At 44.7% G+C, this 15,464-nt stretch overlaps 1 protein-coding gene across 1 annotated transcript in view; it reads left to right on the top strand.

The window, feature by feature from the left end:
* The window catches only part of NUP93 (nucleoporin 93), a 119,745-nt gene that overhangs the window by 71,681 nt on the left and 32,600 nt on the right, over nucleotides 1–15,464 (top strand). Inside the window, exon 5 of the mRNA XM_077831099.1 lies at nucleotides 3,330–3,458. Coding sequence (XP_077687225.1) covers nucleotides 3,330–3,458 — 129 coding nt within the window. The remainder of the gene's footprint in view (nucleotides 1–3,329; nucleotides 3,459–15,464) is intronic.

Below are 15,464 nucleotides of genomic sequence, written 5' to 3'. Positions count from 1 at the left end.
GCAATTAAATGTTGGCTGTCAAATGGCCTTTTATGAAATCGTATATACTGTTGTTGTTTTTTTTTTCCAATTGACAGTATCCTAATATTGGGCCATAATGAGATGGAAAAAATTAGTGCAGCCAACCAAAACATTTAGTCACACACCACAGTGCAAAATTGTGTGTGCGTGTGAAAGAGAGAGAGTTGGATGAGGGAAAGGAAGTGAGATCTAAGGGTATGTCTTCATTACCCGTCAGATTGGCAGGTAGTGATCGATCCAGTGGGGATCGATTTATCATGTCTAATCTAGACGCGATGAATCGACCCCCAAACGCTCTCCCGTCGACTCCTGTACTCCAGCGCCGCGAGAGGCACAGGCAGAGTTGATGGGGGAGCAGCAGCAGTTGCGTAACTTAGATCGATCCCACCCCCATTGTAGACCAGGGCTAAGGCAGGGATAGTCAATAGGCAGACAGCGGGTCAAATCCGGACTGCCAGATGCTTTTGAACAGACCGTGAAATCTTTTTATTTGCTTATTATCGTTGTTGTTGTTGTTTTCTTTGGACCTTGACTGTACCTTGACCAAGAAATATGAACCTTGACCAAAAAAAAAAAAAAAATCAATTACCCCTCATCTAAGATAATCTCCTCTCTATCTGGAGCTAATGAAGATGTTGGGTTATTTCCTGTCTCATTTGTTCGTGGCTACTTGTCACCATCACACCAATATTGAATGGGACTGCAATGAAGCAGCATCTCTTCTCTAGTGCTGTTGCTGAAGGAATAGTGAGCAAACTCCTGTCCTTCCATGAGTTTAAAAGTCATATCTGAAGGGCTCGCGTCTCATCAGTTTAGTCACTTTAGAGGTAAACTATCTTTGCTTCCAAGATAAGGTGGTCCTGTTTACTTCCTTGAATTTTGGAAAGGCTAAGAGAACAGGGCAACTTAGGGACCGTCCTTGAAAGGTGCTGAGCATGAACTCCATGTGAGTAGCAGGTGTTTAGCACTTTCAGACCGTTAACCATTGCTTTCCACGCCTCACCAGGGCCTATTTGTGTTTCTCACAATGTTCCGTGGCTCCTCCGACAACACCTGCCCATAGTCCAGTGCCCCATGTTGCATACTGTTCTCCTGGCCAAGGTTAAAGTGGGCTGCCTTAGCATCTATGAGCTCCACTCCTGCATGAGATGCTGCCACGACACTCCCAGCCTGGCAAGCAGGTGACAGAAAGTGGGAAGTGTTTTTGCTGTGAAGCCTAGCTCATTGAATTCCAATGCCACGTCTGCCCTGGAATCCAATCTCCTCCCCCGTAAGAAGAGTCAATTAAGTCCTAAAGTATCTCTTCTTATAGCTTCTAGGTCTTCAGCAGTCCAAGTGGTGGTTCTGTTATCATCTGCAGTGATTCCCCCCACAAGCAGATGGAATACAGTCCCTGCATTCTGTATGTTGTTTATAAGACAGAGGCCCTAGTCAGGATCAGGGCCCCGTTGTTCTAGGCACTATACAAACACATAATATGCCACTTAGATATCCGGAATTTTGAGCTCTCTTCCCTGATTTTTTTTGTTTTTAAATTCTTCAGGGGCGATGTCTTCAACCTGCTTCCTGAAAAATGAGGAGTATCCCATAAAAGCCTCCAAATAAAACAGGGGCATTAAACACGCATCTCTCTTTCATGCTATGTCTTTTAGATTTGTAATAATACAGTGAAACCTTTATTTTAACGGGACTGCCCAAGAGCCCACCAAAACTAGTTGCCTAATAAAGAGGCTGGTCTTTTCAAAGTAGATAGAACAAATTTGACCTAGAAACCTTGGATTTATTCTAAAGTCAAGAACAGAGAAGGAAGTGGGACAGGGAAGGTTGCCTGAAGGAATAGTCCTAGGTGCAGATTTCATTCACATCACTCTTTATTGTTTCCGTGTGGGAGGGCCCCCACCCCAGTCTGGAATGGGCTGGCTTCTCACGGAATGGGCTGGCTTTTCACACTCTGGGTGACACATAGCTCTGCCTCCATACTGAAAAAGCATTAGCACCTCGCTCTCCAGAAGAACCTGGATCTGCCCCTACCTCCCAGTCTCCCTAGCTTGGAGTATAATGCAGTGTGGTTGCAGATATGCCTGTAAAAAGGCACATCAGATGATGGTGGCAGTGTGGGGATGGCATAATGGCCTCAGAGCAGATCCCTTTTACCTAGCCTGTCACCTGCAGCTGTTCGTTACCCCAGAAAGAGGTGTCTTGTCATTTCCTCCCTCACTAATGGGCACCCAGCAAATGGATGGACTGCCCAAAATGGGAGTTACCCTGGCTGAGATGTAGGTCTGGAGCAGGGCATGGTCGGGTGGGGGCCTCCGAGCTCTATCCCCTTCATCTCCTTACTGAATTCACCTTTCAGCACTCATGGTGTGGAGCAGCCAGCTTCTACTTGTCCCTGGACAAGGTTTTGAGATGCAAAGTGGGCAGTTCTAGTTGTGTTTATTGCCGGTTTTCCTATTAGCTATCTAATAGTATTGGATACTGAGGAAGTGTTTGATCAGTGATGTGAGGTGGCTGTAGGGTAGAGAGGTGGAGCTACCTGCATCTGACAGAGCAAGGAGGATCAACCCATTCCTTACTCGTGGTATTCCATGCAGAACGTGAATATGCAAGGCTATTTCAAATGCTCCTTGAAACCTAAAAGTGGAGCAGACTTTGCAGACTGTGATTCCCCTACTTCCACTTAATTGGACAATGTGATACAAAATTAAACCTGTAGTTAAGATTATGAGAAATCTTTTCCTCCCTTGGTAAGGCAGGTCTGTGAACAAATACTGCATCATCTGTATTTCTACTCCAGACTTTTTGGCAACAGAAGCTGCAGTTGGCACCAACTGATGAAAGTTGGGAGTTCAACCAATTCCCTGTGGTGTGTCTGGTAGAGATGGAATGAACCTCAGATTGCTCTCTGTGTTGCATCAGTAATGTACATCTTTGAATGCAAACCTGTTAATGTTATTTGTGTTACAGTAGTGCCTAGAGGCTCCAACCAGGAGCAGGGCTTGATTGTGCAAGGCACTCATTTTACAGAGCTAGACACGTGTTAAAATGGCTTCATTTTGCTACCCTTCACTTGTGTTTGAATCACCAAAAAGCTGAATAGTAATACCCTCTAAATTATTTCCTGCTGGACAATGGCTCTAGGGCTCTCTCAGTATTCGTTAAACTAGTTAATGTTTTTCTTGTCTTTCGATTCCTGTCTGTGCTTTACTTACAGCAGAACTAGTTAGTGGTTATAATTTATATTGTCCTTTAGAGACTATTTGGTATTTCTATGTGTTCTTTAGCTTTTATTTTTTCTCTGCTAATAGACCTTTGGTATGGCTGAAGAGTACCACCGAGAATCGATGCTGGTCGAATGGGAACAGGTGAAACAAAGGATCCTTCATACGCTTCTTGCTTCAGGAGAAGATGCTCTTGACTTTACCCAGGAAAATGAGGTATTTCTGAAATTTGATCAACATTGTGCGTGGTTCTATACAGTCCACACACCGCTAGTGTCTGGTGTTGCTGAATTCAATGGCGATTATTGTACAGATATGATTGTATGAAAAAAGAGAGGTAGTGGTATTTATTTAAAATCTCTAGTGAATTCTACAGCGACTAGGGCTTCTTAAAATGGCTTTTATTTACTGAGTGAAAGTAGAACACGTATTGTTATTCCCACTTATTATGCAACAGCTTACACAGGCTGGAACTCGTTAGACACATTGATCCCATTGGGGAGAACTTGGCCTGCAGTAATGCCAAGGCAGTTCTGGTGAAGTCATTGGAGCTGCCTGGGTATAACTGTGGGTAGTGTCTAAACCTTACTCTTATCCTATATCTCTCCAATATCATCTTGTACCGGCCTAGATAGATGACATTCCTTCTACCTAAGGGGAGCAGCTACATTCACTTGCTTGATTTGGCATGGGCTGACTTGGAGAGACCAAATGAACGGAGAAGTGTGGGAGTGTGATTTGGGTCAGGAAAGTTTTATCCTCCAAGTTTCTCTGTGCTGAGCCCAGTTTAACTGCAAGCCACCTCTAATTCACATGCTTCAAACAGCAAATGTCACAGCTTGGGCTCCTATTGAAGGTGCCATTTTCTATGGAGGTTGGTGTTTTATGCTTCTGAGTCCTCATCTGTATGTTTGTTCATTGCAAATTAATTAAGATGAATAAGAGTAACAAAATCATTTAAGGAAAGCTGGATACATACTTATGTGCAAATTAAAAAAAACCCAAACAATTACCCAGTATATTCCCCCCACCCCAAAAAAAAAAAAAAAACAAAACCACCACCCCTCCACATTGTGAGCAGAACAGCACACAGCTGAGCGCAAAGCTATGGTAACGCGACTTCTTTTGTGCTGGGAGCACCAGGCCAAACTATGTCCCTGGAATGTGCAGTTACATCCCAGCCCCCCAGCCACTGTTCCATGCAAAACTATAACCTTGAAGAGGAGAAGCAGCATATTACTGTGCTTAAAAGCCTGAAAACAGTCCCAATTTTTTTAGCCTTGCTTTTTTCTCCTCTCTCCTGTAAAGCTGCTGCTCCTTGGAGCCATTTATGGCACTGCAAACTGCGGGGTGGTATTTAAAAAAAAAAAAAAATACTGGAGTTAATGGGCTATGGTCTGTATGGGGATTTGGAAATAATTAAAAGTTGTGAATGAAATGTTCCTCTTTGATTGCTGATCTCTTAAATATAGGTTAATCCAGTTAATACATTGCTTTTTATGGAAACACCCTCCCCCTGGAAGGTATTTTACTAGTGCTTTACTGTGGCTTCCCTGCAGGCACCAGCTTTGCTGTATTAGGAATGGCAAATAATGCAGGCTAAACTCGTTTAAAGCTAGGCAAGACCATCCCATTGTCTTGCGACATGGGAGTCTGTAGATGCCAAAGCTATTCTGGTGTCTTCCAGCATCTTAATTTTGTGTGCAAGAGAAATATTTTGAAGTTTTCTTTTGCTTTTCCTTGAAGCATCAGCTATTGGCTGCTGGCCAAAGCTGGATACTGTAATTAGTAGCCCAACGGACTGCTCTGATTATGGCAAATCTTGTCTTCCGACGTCTTCGATATCAAAATGGACACTAAGCCCATCCAAAGCACTTGAGACACAGAGTGCACACTGGTGGAAAGAGATTTCCCCCCAATAATTTTTGTGAATGAGTTTTATAGAATGATAGTGGAGTGTCTAAACTCCACTCTCCCCTTCAAAGCTCTTGTGGTATCAGTGTGTCATTTCAAGAGCATTTAAAATCCTTGATACATTCCAGTCCTTGCCTTGAGAAGTCAAAGGTCTGAGAGGTTTGAAGTGCATCTACTGTGTTAAAAGCCGGTTATCTAAGCCCCCCACAGCAGGTTGTTCTTCTAAAGCCTTGTTCCAGTCAAATAAGATTTGTGTGTGTGTGTGTGACACAAACAGACACAGCATGTAGAGTATAGCAGAGGCTTAATTGATATCCTTTGGAGATGCAGAATCAGTTGAAAAGGCACAGATCCAAACACAGCAGGAGGCAAGCCAGCCAGTGAGCCAGTTCTCAGGCTTTGGGCAAGCCAGTGTAGGCACACTGCAATATACATTACTCATGGAAATAAGACCAATTAACAGGCAAAGCTTATAATTCAAAGAAGCCAGCACAGAACTTGCTTCTGAATCCCACCTCTCCTCTCACCCCGCCACCCGCCAACTATTTCTCTCCAAAAACATGTTGAATGGGAAATAGGAGGAGATCTTGGTGTTTGTGTTGCGTGTTCCAGAACTGCTCATGTAATCAGGCCAGTTCACGTTAGTTCTTAGGCTTTTCTTTTGGCCTGTCATTCTGAGCTGCTGCGTTTTGCTCTATCCCGATCCTCCCCTCTCCTGTTGTAAAGCTTTGCTGTCAAGCAGCCCATTCCTGCAGGGATGAAGAGGCCCTACTGCTCTAAATCTTCCTTCTGCCCAGTATAGCATGCCGTCACGTTCCCTGAATTCTAGGACTTCATGATGCTTTCAGGCAGCGCTGTGCAAAAATGTGAGTGTTTTGATGGGTGTCCTCCCATCCTGGTCTCCTGCACAGTAATATACTGTCCACTGGCCAAGCCATTTGGAGCGCTGACAAAATGTCTGCCCAGGTTTCCGCTTACAAATGTTCCTATGCATATGAGGTTAATGAATAATGCATCTTTATAAGCATGCGGTTTGGTGCACAAGTGAAAGTAAATGCTCGGCTGAGTACAAGTAAAGGAAGAATCCTTTTAAAAGGCAGCATTGTTGAGCAAAATTAATTTTAAAATAGAAGTGTGGTGACAGTGCCGTCTAATGGCAATTTTGGGAAATGGATACTTTTGAAAAATAAATATTGCCGTCCCAAAAAAATCTTTTTTTAAAGACCTAAATTCTTGGCAGGAAGAAACAAATGTGAGTCGTGAAAGCAGAACAAACCATTTAAATTGTAGGACACTACATAAACATAAGGGTGAGCAGTGTAGTGAGGAGGCACCAGCGCGGTGCGTTCCACACTGGGACATCCTACTCCGGCTCTGACTCAGCTGGCACAGTCAACTCGGGCCTCACAGGGAGGTCTATTGAGTCCGGTTCTAGTGAAATCCCCGATGCGGGAGTGTTGGGGGGGGGGACTTAGACCTTCCCTCCACACCAGACACCTTTGAGGCAGCTAGGGACCTCATTGTGACGATGGGGCAGTCCCCTGCATGGGCACCGGCACTGTAGAGGCACAGTGCCCTCTAAGGGCAAGCCAGTGGTGATGCGGGACCACTCGCCCTCACCTCAGCACTGCTCCCTGGCACCGTGTCACTCTGTTGGTTGCTGAGGTTGGAGGCCTCATCAGACTTGGAGGCAGAGTCGTATACTTCTAGGCAAAGCCGGCGCCGCTCCAGACAAGAGGAAGGACAGGTATTGCCTATGATGCCGTGGCCACCCAGTGGCAGACGCTGGCTCAATGGCCCTTCTGAACCTCCAGGGCCAGGATCCAGATCCTTGTCGGTGGTTTCGGAGACATGGGCCCCTCCATCATAGTCATCTTTAGCCCAGGAACCTCCACGAGGCCAAGAGATGGGCATGCAGCATGGCACCAAGACCGCAGTGGGACCTGGCACTGGGTCCAGTACCGAGACAAGCACAGGCCCAGAAACCAGCACTGCTTCCTGCACCATGCAGGTCTTTTCGGTGCAGGGGGATCCCTGCGAGCCAGAAGGTCAGGAAGACCTGATGCCCCCCTCTCCCCCCACCCGCCAGGCATCTTCCTCATCCTGCCCTGATGAAGCGGTGGCAGGCACATCCACTACACTGCTGGCCATGGACAGAGTTGCTCAGAAGGGTGGCTCAGAATTTGGGCGTGCAGGCAAAGGAGGTGTTGGAGGAGACCAACCCCATGACTGACATTCTCGTGCCTGAAGGTCTCTCGAGGGTGGCTTTGCCCCTAATTAAAACCATCCATAATACTGCTAAAGCGTTGTGGCACATGCCCGCCTCTCTTTCCCCCCATGGCCAATGGGTCTTGAGCACGGTAGAATTGGGATATTCTCTGCAATTCTGTTCCCTCCCTCCTTCCCCGTCCCTCTTCAGGGACCCTTCTCACAAGCAATTCCTCATGCAGGAGGTGCAATCGCTCCTACTATTCAAGGCAGTAGAGGAAGTCCCTCTAGAGTTCAGGGGCAAAGGGTTCTATTCCCGGTATTTCCTAATCCCAAAGGTCAAGGGTGAGCTCAGACCTATTTTAGACCTGCGAAACCTCAACAGATTCATGAAGATAAAGTTCTGCATGGTCTCCCTGGCTTCCATTATTCCCTCTGGATCTGGGGGACTGGTACGCCGCCCTTGACTTGAAGGATGCTTACTTTCACGTGTCCATAGTCCCATCCCACAGATGGTTCCTCAGCTTTGTGGTCAACAACACTCACTATCAGTTTACAGTTCTCCGCAGCTCTCTCCTCTGTGTTTCCTGGAAAGTGGCATTCTTAGTGGCCATAACTTCTGCCAGGAGGGTGTCTGAGCTTAAGGCCTTAATGTCCGAGTCCCCTTATACTCTTCTTTACAAGGACAAGGCACAGTTGTGGCCATATCCGGCCCCCCCCCCCCCAAGGTAGTTTCTCAATTCCACGTGAATCAGGACATTTTTCTTTCAGTGTTCTTCCCTAAGCCACATGCTAGTAACCAGGAGTGGATGGGTCCACTTCCTGGATGTCAGATGAGCGTTAACTTTTTATATTGAAAGTACGAAGCCATTTTGAAAGTCGACCCAGCTCTTCATTGCAGTTGCTGAGCGGATGAGGGGGCTCCCAGTGTCTTCCCAAAGGATCTTGTCACGGATCATGGCTTGTATCAGGGAGTGCTATGACCTAGCAAAGATACCTGCCCCAGCATTGACAGTGCACTCCACAAAGGCGCAGGCTTCCTTAGCAGTGTTCCTGGTGCAGGTTCCCATTCAGGACATCTGCAGGGCAGCAAGGTGGTCATCAATCCACACCTTTACATCTCACTACATCATTACTCAGCAGGCTAGAGATGATGCAGCATTTGGCAGAGCGGTGCTGCAGTCTGCAACTTGGTGAACTCTGACCCCTCCTCCTGGGAACTGCTTGGGAGTCACCTACTTGGAATCGACGTGAGCAAGCATTGGAAGAAGAAAAAACGGTTATCTACCTCTCATAACTGATGTTCTTCGAGATGTATTGCTCATGTCCATTCCAAGACCTGCCCACCTACTCCTCTGTTGGAGTACTCTGGTAAGAAGGAACTGAGGAGGTGGCGGGTCGGCAGGGACCTATATACACTACCATGAAGTGTGACTCCAGGGGGCTCCACAGCCGACCCGACGGGTACTGCTAGGGGAAAAACCTTCTGACTGTGCATGCGGCATGCACACGCCTACTTGGAATGGACGTAAGCAACACATCTCAAAGAACAACAGTGACGAAAGGTAGGTCATCATTTTTTCCATCACATTGGCTCAGTCACAAAAATTCCATGGAACAACTTGATTTAAAAAGAATTCAGAGGTCTACCTAGAATTCAGATCTGAAGTGGCACTAAACCTGCTCCTGCAGCTCTTCTAATAGGAAGTGAAAGGTGGGATGTGGGAATGTAAAAAGAGGGGAAACAATAATTTGTAAACTCCTGGAATTCTTTTTATGCATTCCTGAAAGGTGGAGACAATGGATATTTAAAGAATGGACTGTCGCTCAAGCAGTTCTCATCTCTGGCAGATTGTTAATAAAAATGATTTTCAAAACCATAAAGGTTATGAGGAAATTAAACTGGAGGAAAGAAAAATAGCCACGTGTGTTTAAAAAAAAAAAAATTCCTATAACAATTGTTTGCTAGTTTGACGTGCATTTTAAATTCAAATGTTAACTTGTGCATTTCAGCCTGTTAGTCATACAGCCTTGTAGAGTAGCAGCCACATATATGCTCAGTGCTGCAAAACGATAGTGGAGGAGAGAGAAATCAGATTCAGAGATGAAAGCCTCGATCTTTATATTTGTGTCATTGAGGCATTGACTGAAAAGTGACATTGTCACAACGAACCCACCCACCCCCAGCTTGTGTTAGCAGTTGAGATCTCATCAGTGAATAATGACAGAGTCCATAATTTAGCATTTCTTTAAATAGTTTTGCAATTTATCTGGCACAGCATAGGGAGAGACTGCAAAGCACCATTTCTGCCTTCACCTCTGTTTCCCAGGAAACCTGCTTTAACAGCTTCTTTGTTCTTCAGAACAAAGCCTTTGTCATTATTTAGGTGAGTTTAAAGGAATATGTATCAGATGATTTGGCACTGGAAGAAGCATACAAACACTTCCAAATATCGGGATCCACTAGGAATGATCATTAAAGATTTTTAAAATGTGAGTTTATTGGTATATAATGTGTTTTTAGTTTGAGGAAATTATTAGTCTTAGTACTTAAATTCACCAGTCTTTAATTATTTATAATTTCATGGGCATGTTTTTCATGTTCTAAATATCTCCGTATTTTAAATAATTCTCCATTGCACTGTTGCCAAGAAATGAAAACAGCAAATAAATCTGTATCTACTATTCTGCATAATGTAGCTAAAAATGATGGTCCAAATTTGACTCAGTATTGTTTGAGCCAAGGGGTTGTAAAACACCAATGTTCTGAGCTTCTGATAAGTTTCTGGGTGGAATTGCTGGTTCTGGGACTCTATTAGCTGAGAGACAGCTTCTCTCCCTTTGCTATACTAGTGACCTTGTATTTAGTTATTTCGATTTAAGTGCAAGAATGCACCTGTCCAAAGCTTAGACTGTTCCCAATTTACAGTCACAATCCATGCAGGATGATATACCCAGCAATGTAACAGAGCCGGATAGGTGCCAGAGAAATCAAAACTCAACAAAAATTATATAAGCTTAACTAGCCCTCAAGTCAATGCGGAAAAATATACCCCAGTCGTTCGATAAGGCTCCTGCAAATAGCCATTGCCATGTGTCTGGAAGGTCAATAGATTTGGGCCATTTTAGGCTAAAGTTGGGGAGACAAGGAGCCCTTGTCAAGAACATCTTGCCCACAGTTCCCTCTCATCTATACCCAGGGGAGTCCAGTTTAAAAATCACTACTGACAGCAGCTGTGGCATGAACACACACACACACGAACATGAACACAAACACACAGTCTCTGATATGCAGAACCCAGGCCATTTAAGGACATGGGTACTGCCATGCTGGACCATGGCAGAATTCGTCTAATCCAGTGTACTGTAGTTGACAGAGGCAATACCAGATGCTTCAGAGGAAGATGCAAGAAAACCCTAAATGGTAATCATGGAATATCCTGCCCACAGGTGAAAAGTGATTCCTAGAGATTTGGATAGGTGCCAGAGAAATCAAAACCAATCAATCGATCAGCTAAATCTCATTTCCAAGTCGCTGCTGACATAATCAATGATTCCAGCACAAACACACTGGGAAGTAAACCAAAAAAGCCATGTTAACGTAAATCCTTGTTAAAATCAGAGGGGGAAATCAGTATTTTGTCAAATACAAAGAGACAAAATTGGGAGGGAAAGATTTTAAAAAATATATTTTCAAGTATCTACGTGACGCTGCTTTAATAGTAGCGGGTAATAAACTTGGCAGTGTGATTTTAAGTCTTATGATTTTTTCTGTGTGTGTGAAATATTGATTTTAAACAAATGTAGGAAAGACAGTAACAAAATATAATAATGTCCAATTTATGAGATGAGAGTTCAATAGAGATCCCTCATGAACGCAGCAAAAATGAGTAGCTCTGTCTAGTTTCAGATGCTGAATAAAAGTGTTATTTAATGGAAGATGGATATTATACTGCGATTAATTGCAGTAAGTGCTGCCAAAGCACAACAAACTTCAACAGATCTGAAGATAGCTTGACTGGACTAAACAAGAAGTGAAAAGAAAACCCATCCTGGAGCTGACTGTTCAAACAAAGACTGTTTAAAGTTGAAGACGTGCTTAGACAGGCAGTCATGGCAAACTGAGCCTTTCCAGTAATGGATATAACATGTCATTAAGCAATGTCTTTAGGTGATCTGATCTACACACAAGAATGTTAACATTCTGGATAGGTTACAATAGGGAATATAAGACATTTGACAATATTGATAAGGTGACGCCCAATGGATAATGGCTGGGTCCAGCCAGCTGTACCTGGCTTTACCATTAAAATGCTTATTTTAGAAACTATCCAACCCCACATGCTCTTTATCAGAATAAGCAACTAATTCCAATTTAGAGGCCATATAGGTGGACATGTGTTTTTAGTTTATAAGTACATAATATAATTAATTATCTATAATGGAATACTGTCCAAAGGATAACTGGCATTAAAAAAAGACTCCTCCTACCAAAACAAAAGGAGATGTTAACAAACGTATTTTTAATTGGAGGGAATTATATTTTGGTTGGTAAAGTCCAAACACCTGCTCTGTCTTGATCAAGTATGTTCTGTTGGAAATAGCCTCTTTCCTGCCTCATACTGAGAAAGAGGGACGATCAGCGAGTTATCTCAAGTGCCTATACACAAATGCAAGAAGCCTGGGAAACAAGCAGGGAGAACTGGAAGTCCTGGCACAGTCAAAGAATTATGATGTGATTGGAATAACGGAGACTTGGTGGGATAAGTCACATGACTGGAGTACTGTCATTGATGGATCTAAACTGTTCAGGAAGGACAGGCAGGGCAGAAAAGGTGGGGGAGTTGCATTGTATGTAAGAGAGCAGTATGACTGCTCAGAGCTCCGCTAGGAAACTGCAGAAAAACCTGAGAGTCTCTGGATTAAGTTGAGAAGTGTGAGCAACAAGGGTGATGTCGTGGTGGGAGTCTGCTATACACCACCGGACCAGGGGGATGAGATGGACAAGGCTTTCTTCCGGCAACTAACGGAAGTTACTAGATCACAGGCCCTAGTTCTCATGGGAGACTTCAATCACCCTGATATCTGCTGGGGAGCAATACAGCGGTGCACAGACAATCCAGGAAGTTTTTGGGAAGTGTAGGGGACAATTTCCTGGTGCAAGTGCTGGAGGAACCAACTAGGGGCAGAGCTCTTCTTGAGCTGCTGCTCACAAACCAGGAAGAATTAGTAGGGGAAGCAAAAGTGGATGGGAACCTGGGAGGCAGTGACTATGAGATGGCCAAGTTCAGGATCTTGACACAAGGAAGAAAGGAGAGCAGCAGAATATGGACCCTGGACTTCAGAAAAGCAGACTTTGACTCCCTCAGGGAACTGATGGGCAGGATCCCCTGGGAGAATAACATGAGGAGGAAAGGAATCCAGGAGTATTTTAAAGAATCCTTATTGAGGTTACAGGGACAAACCATTCCGATGTGTTGAAAGAATAGTAAATATGGCAGGCGACCAGCTTGGCTTAACAGTGGAATCCTTGCTGATCTTAAACACAAAAAAGAAGAATACAAGAAGTGGAAGATTGGACAAATGACCAGGGAAGAGTAAAAAAATATTGCTTGGGCATGCAGGAGTGAAATCAGGAAGGCCAAATCACACCTGGAGTTGCATCTAGTAAGACATGTTAAGAGTAACAAGAAGGGTTTCTTCAGGTATGTTAGCAACAAGAAGAAAGTCAAGGAAAGTGTGGGCCCCTTACTGAATGATCGAGGCAACCTAGTGACAGAGGATGTGGAAAAAAGCTAATGTACTCAATGCTTTTTTTGCCTCTGTCTTCAAGAACAAGGTCAGCTCCCAGACTACTGCACTGGGCAGCACAGCATGGGGAGTAGGTGGCCAGCCCTCTGTGGAGAAAGAAGTGGTTCGGGACTATTTAGAAAAGCTGGACGAGCACAAGTCCATGGGGCTGGATGCTTTGCATCCGAGAGTGCTAAAGGAGTTGGCGGATGTGATTGCAGAGCCGTTGGCCATTATCTTTGAAAACTCATGGCGATCGGGGGAAGTCCCGGACGACTGAAAAAAAGACTAATGTAGTGCCCATCTTTAAAAAAGGGAAGAAGGAGGATCCTGGGAACTACAGGCCAGTCAGTCTCACCTCAGTCCCTGGAAAAATCATGGAGCAGGTCCTCGAGAAATCAATTCTGAAGCACTTAAAGGAGAGGAAAGTGATCAGGAACAGTCAGCATGGATCCACCAAGGACAAGTCATGCCTGACTAATCTAATTGCCTTCTATGACGAGATAACTTGTTCTGTGGATGAGGGGAAAGCAGTGGATGTGTTGTTTCTTGACTTTAGCAAAGCTTTTGACACAGTCTCCCACAGTATTCTTGCCAGCAAGTTAAAGAAGTATGGGCTGGATGAATGGAGTATACGGTGGATAGAAAGCTGGCTAGATTGTCGGGCTCAACGGGTAGTGATCAATGGCTCCATATCTAGTTGGCAGCCGGTATCAAATGGAGTGCCCCAAGGGTCGGTCCTGGAGCCAGTTTTGTTCAATATCTTCATTAATGATCTGAAGGATGGCGTGGATTGCACCCTCAGCAAGTTTGCAGATGACACTAAACTGGGAGGAGAGGTAGATATGCTGGAGGGTAGGGATAGGATACAGAGGGCCCTAGACAAATTAGAGGATTGGGCCAAAAGAAATCTGATGAGGTTCAACAAGGACAAGTGCAGAGTCCTGCACTTAGGACGGAAGAATCCCATGCACTGCTACAGACTAGGGACCGAATGGCTCAGCAGCAGTTCTGCAGAAAAGGACCTAGGGGGTTACAGTGGACAAGAAGCTGGATATGAGTCAACAGTGTGCCCTTGTTGCCAAGAAGGCCAATGGCATTTTGGGCTGTATAAGTAGGGGCATAGCCAGCAGATCGAGGGACGTGATCGTTCCCCTCTATTCGACATTGAGGCCTCATCTGGAGTACTGTGTCCAGTTTTGGGCCCCACATTACAAGAAGGATGTGGAAAAAATTGGAAGACATCCAGTGGAGGGCAACAAAAATGATTAGGGGTCTGGAACACATGATTTATGAGGAGAGGCTGAGGGAACTGGGATTGTTTAGTCTCCGGAAGAGAAGAATGAGGGGGGATTTGATAGCAGCTTTCAACTACCTGAAAGGGGGTTCCAAAGAGGATGGATCTATACTGTTCTCAATGGTAGCAGATGACAGAACGAGGACTAATGGTCTCAAGTTGCAGTGGGGGAGGTTTAGGTTGGATATTAGGAAAAACTTTTTCCTAGGAGGGTGGGGAAGCACTGGAATGTGTTCCCTAGGGAGGTGGTGGAATCTCCTTCCTTAGAAGCTTTTAAGGTCAGGCTTGACAAAGCCCTGGCTAGGATGATTTAGTTGGGGATTGGTCTTGCTTTGAGCAGGGGGTGGGACTAGATGACCTCCTTAGGTCCCTTCCAACCCTGAGATTCTATGATTCTATGAGTAGCAGTGAGCACACTCATTTAGCCACAGCTGTACAGACAAACGGGCCCGCAATTTTTGGTGGCCATTTGACAGTGCAGCCTTATTGCACCACAGTAGCATGGATTTAGTTTATTCCACCTTTAAGAGAAGAACAGAATCTTAACATAGAAAAATTGTGGTGAGCTATCCCCCCACTACCAAGCCAGCATGTCTCAAGTCTGGGTCACCTTTCTGGATGAGAAAATGATTTATTCTCCAGGTCCAATCACTCACTGACCTCTCTCTGCTAAGGTTGCCAACAATGGGGGGCCAGCGTTGGTAGGTAGTGCAATATTCTTATTCCTTTGTGAGTCTCAATACATTTCAGTGGGGCAAAATAGGAACATAAGAATTGCCACATAGGCTGGAGAAAGTGGTCCTTCAGGTTCAATGTCTTGTCTCTGACTGAAGTCAATATCAAATGCTTCACAGGAAGGTATGCAGCATTGTAATAAACAATATTTCAGTAACCATAAGCAGACAAATAATTATAAAATGCCTTCTGAGGGTTTCAGAGTAGCAGCCGTGTTAGTCTGTATCCGCAAAAAGAACAGGAGTACTTGTGGCACCTTAGAGACTAACAAATTTATT

Source organism: Eretmochelys imbricata, chromosome 12, assembly GCF_965152235.1.
Source record: "Eretmochelys imbricata isolate rEreImb1 chromosome 12, rEreImb1.hap1, whole genome shotgun sequence".
NCBI classification, from domain to species: domain Eukaryota; kingdom Metazoa; phylum Chordata; order Testudines; family Cheloniidae; genus Eretmochelys; species Eretmochelys imbricata.
This window is presented reverse-complemented; position numbering and strand designations above follow the sequence as displayed.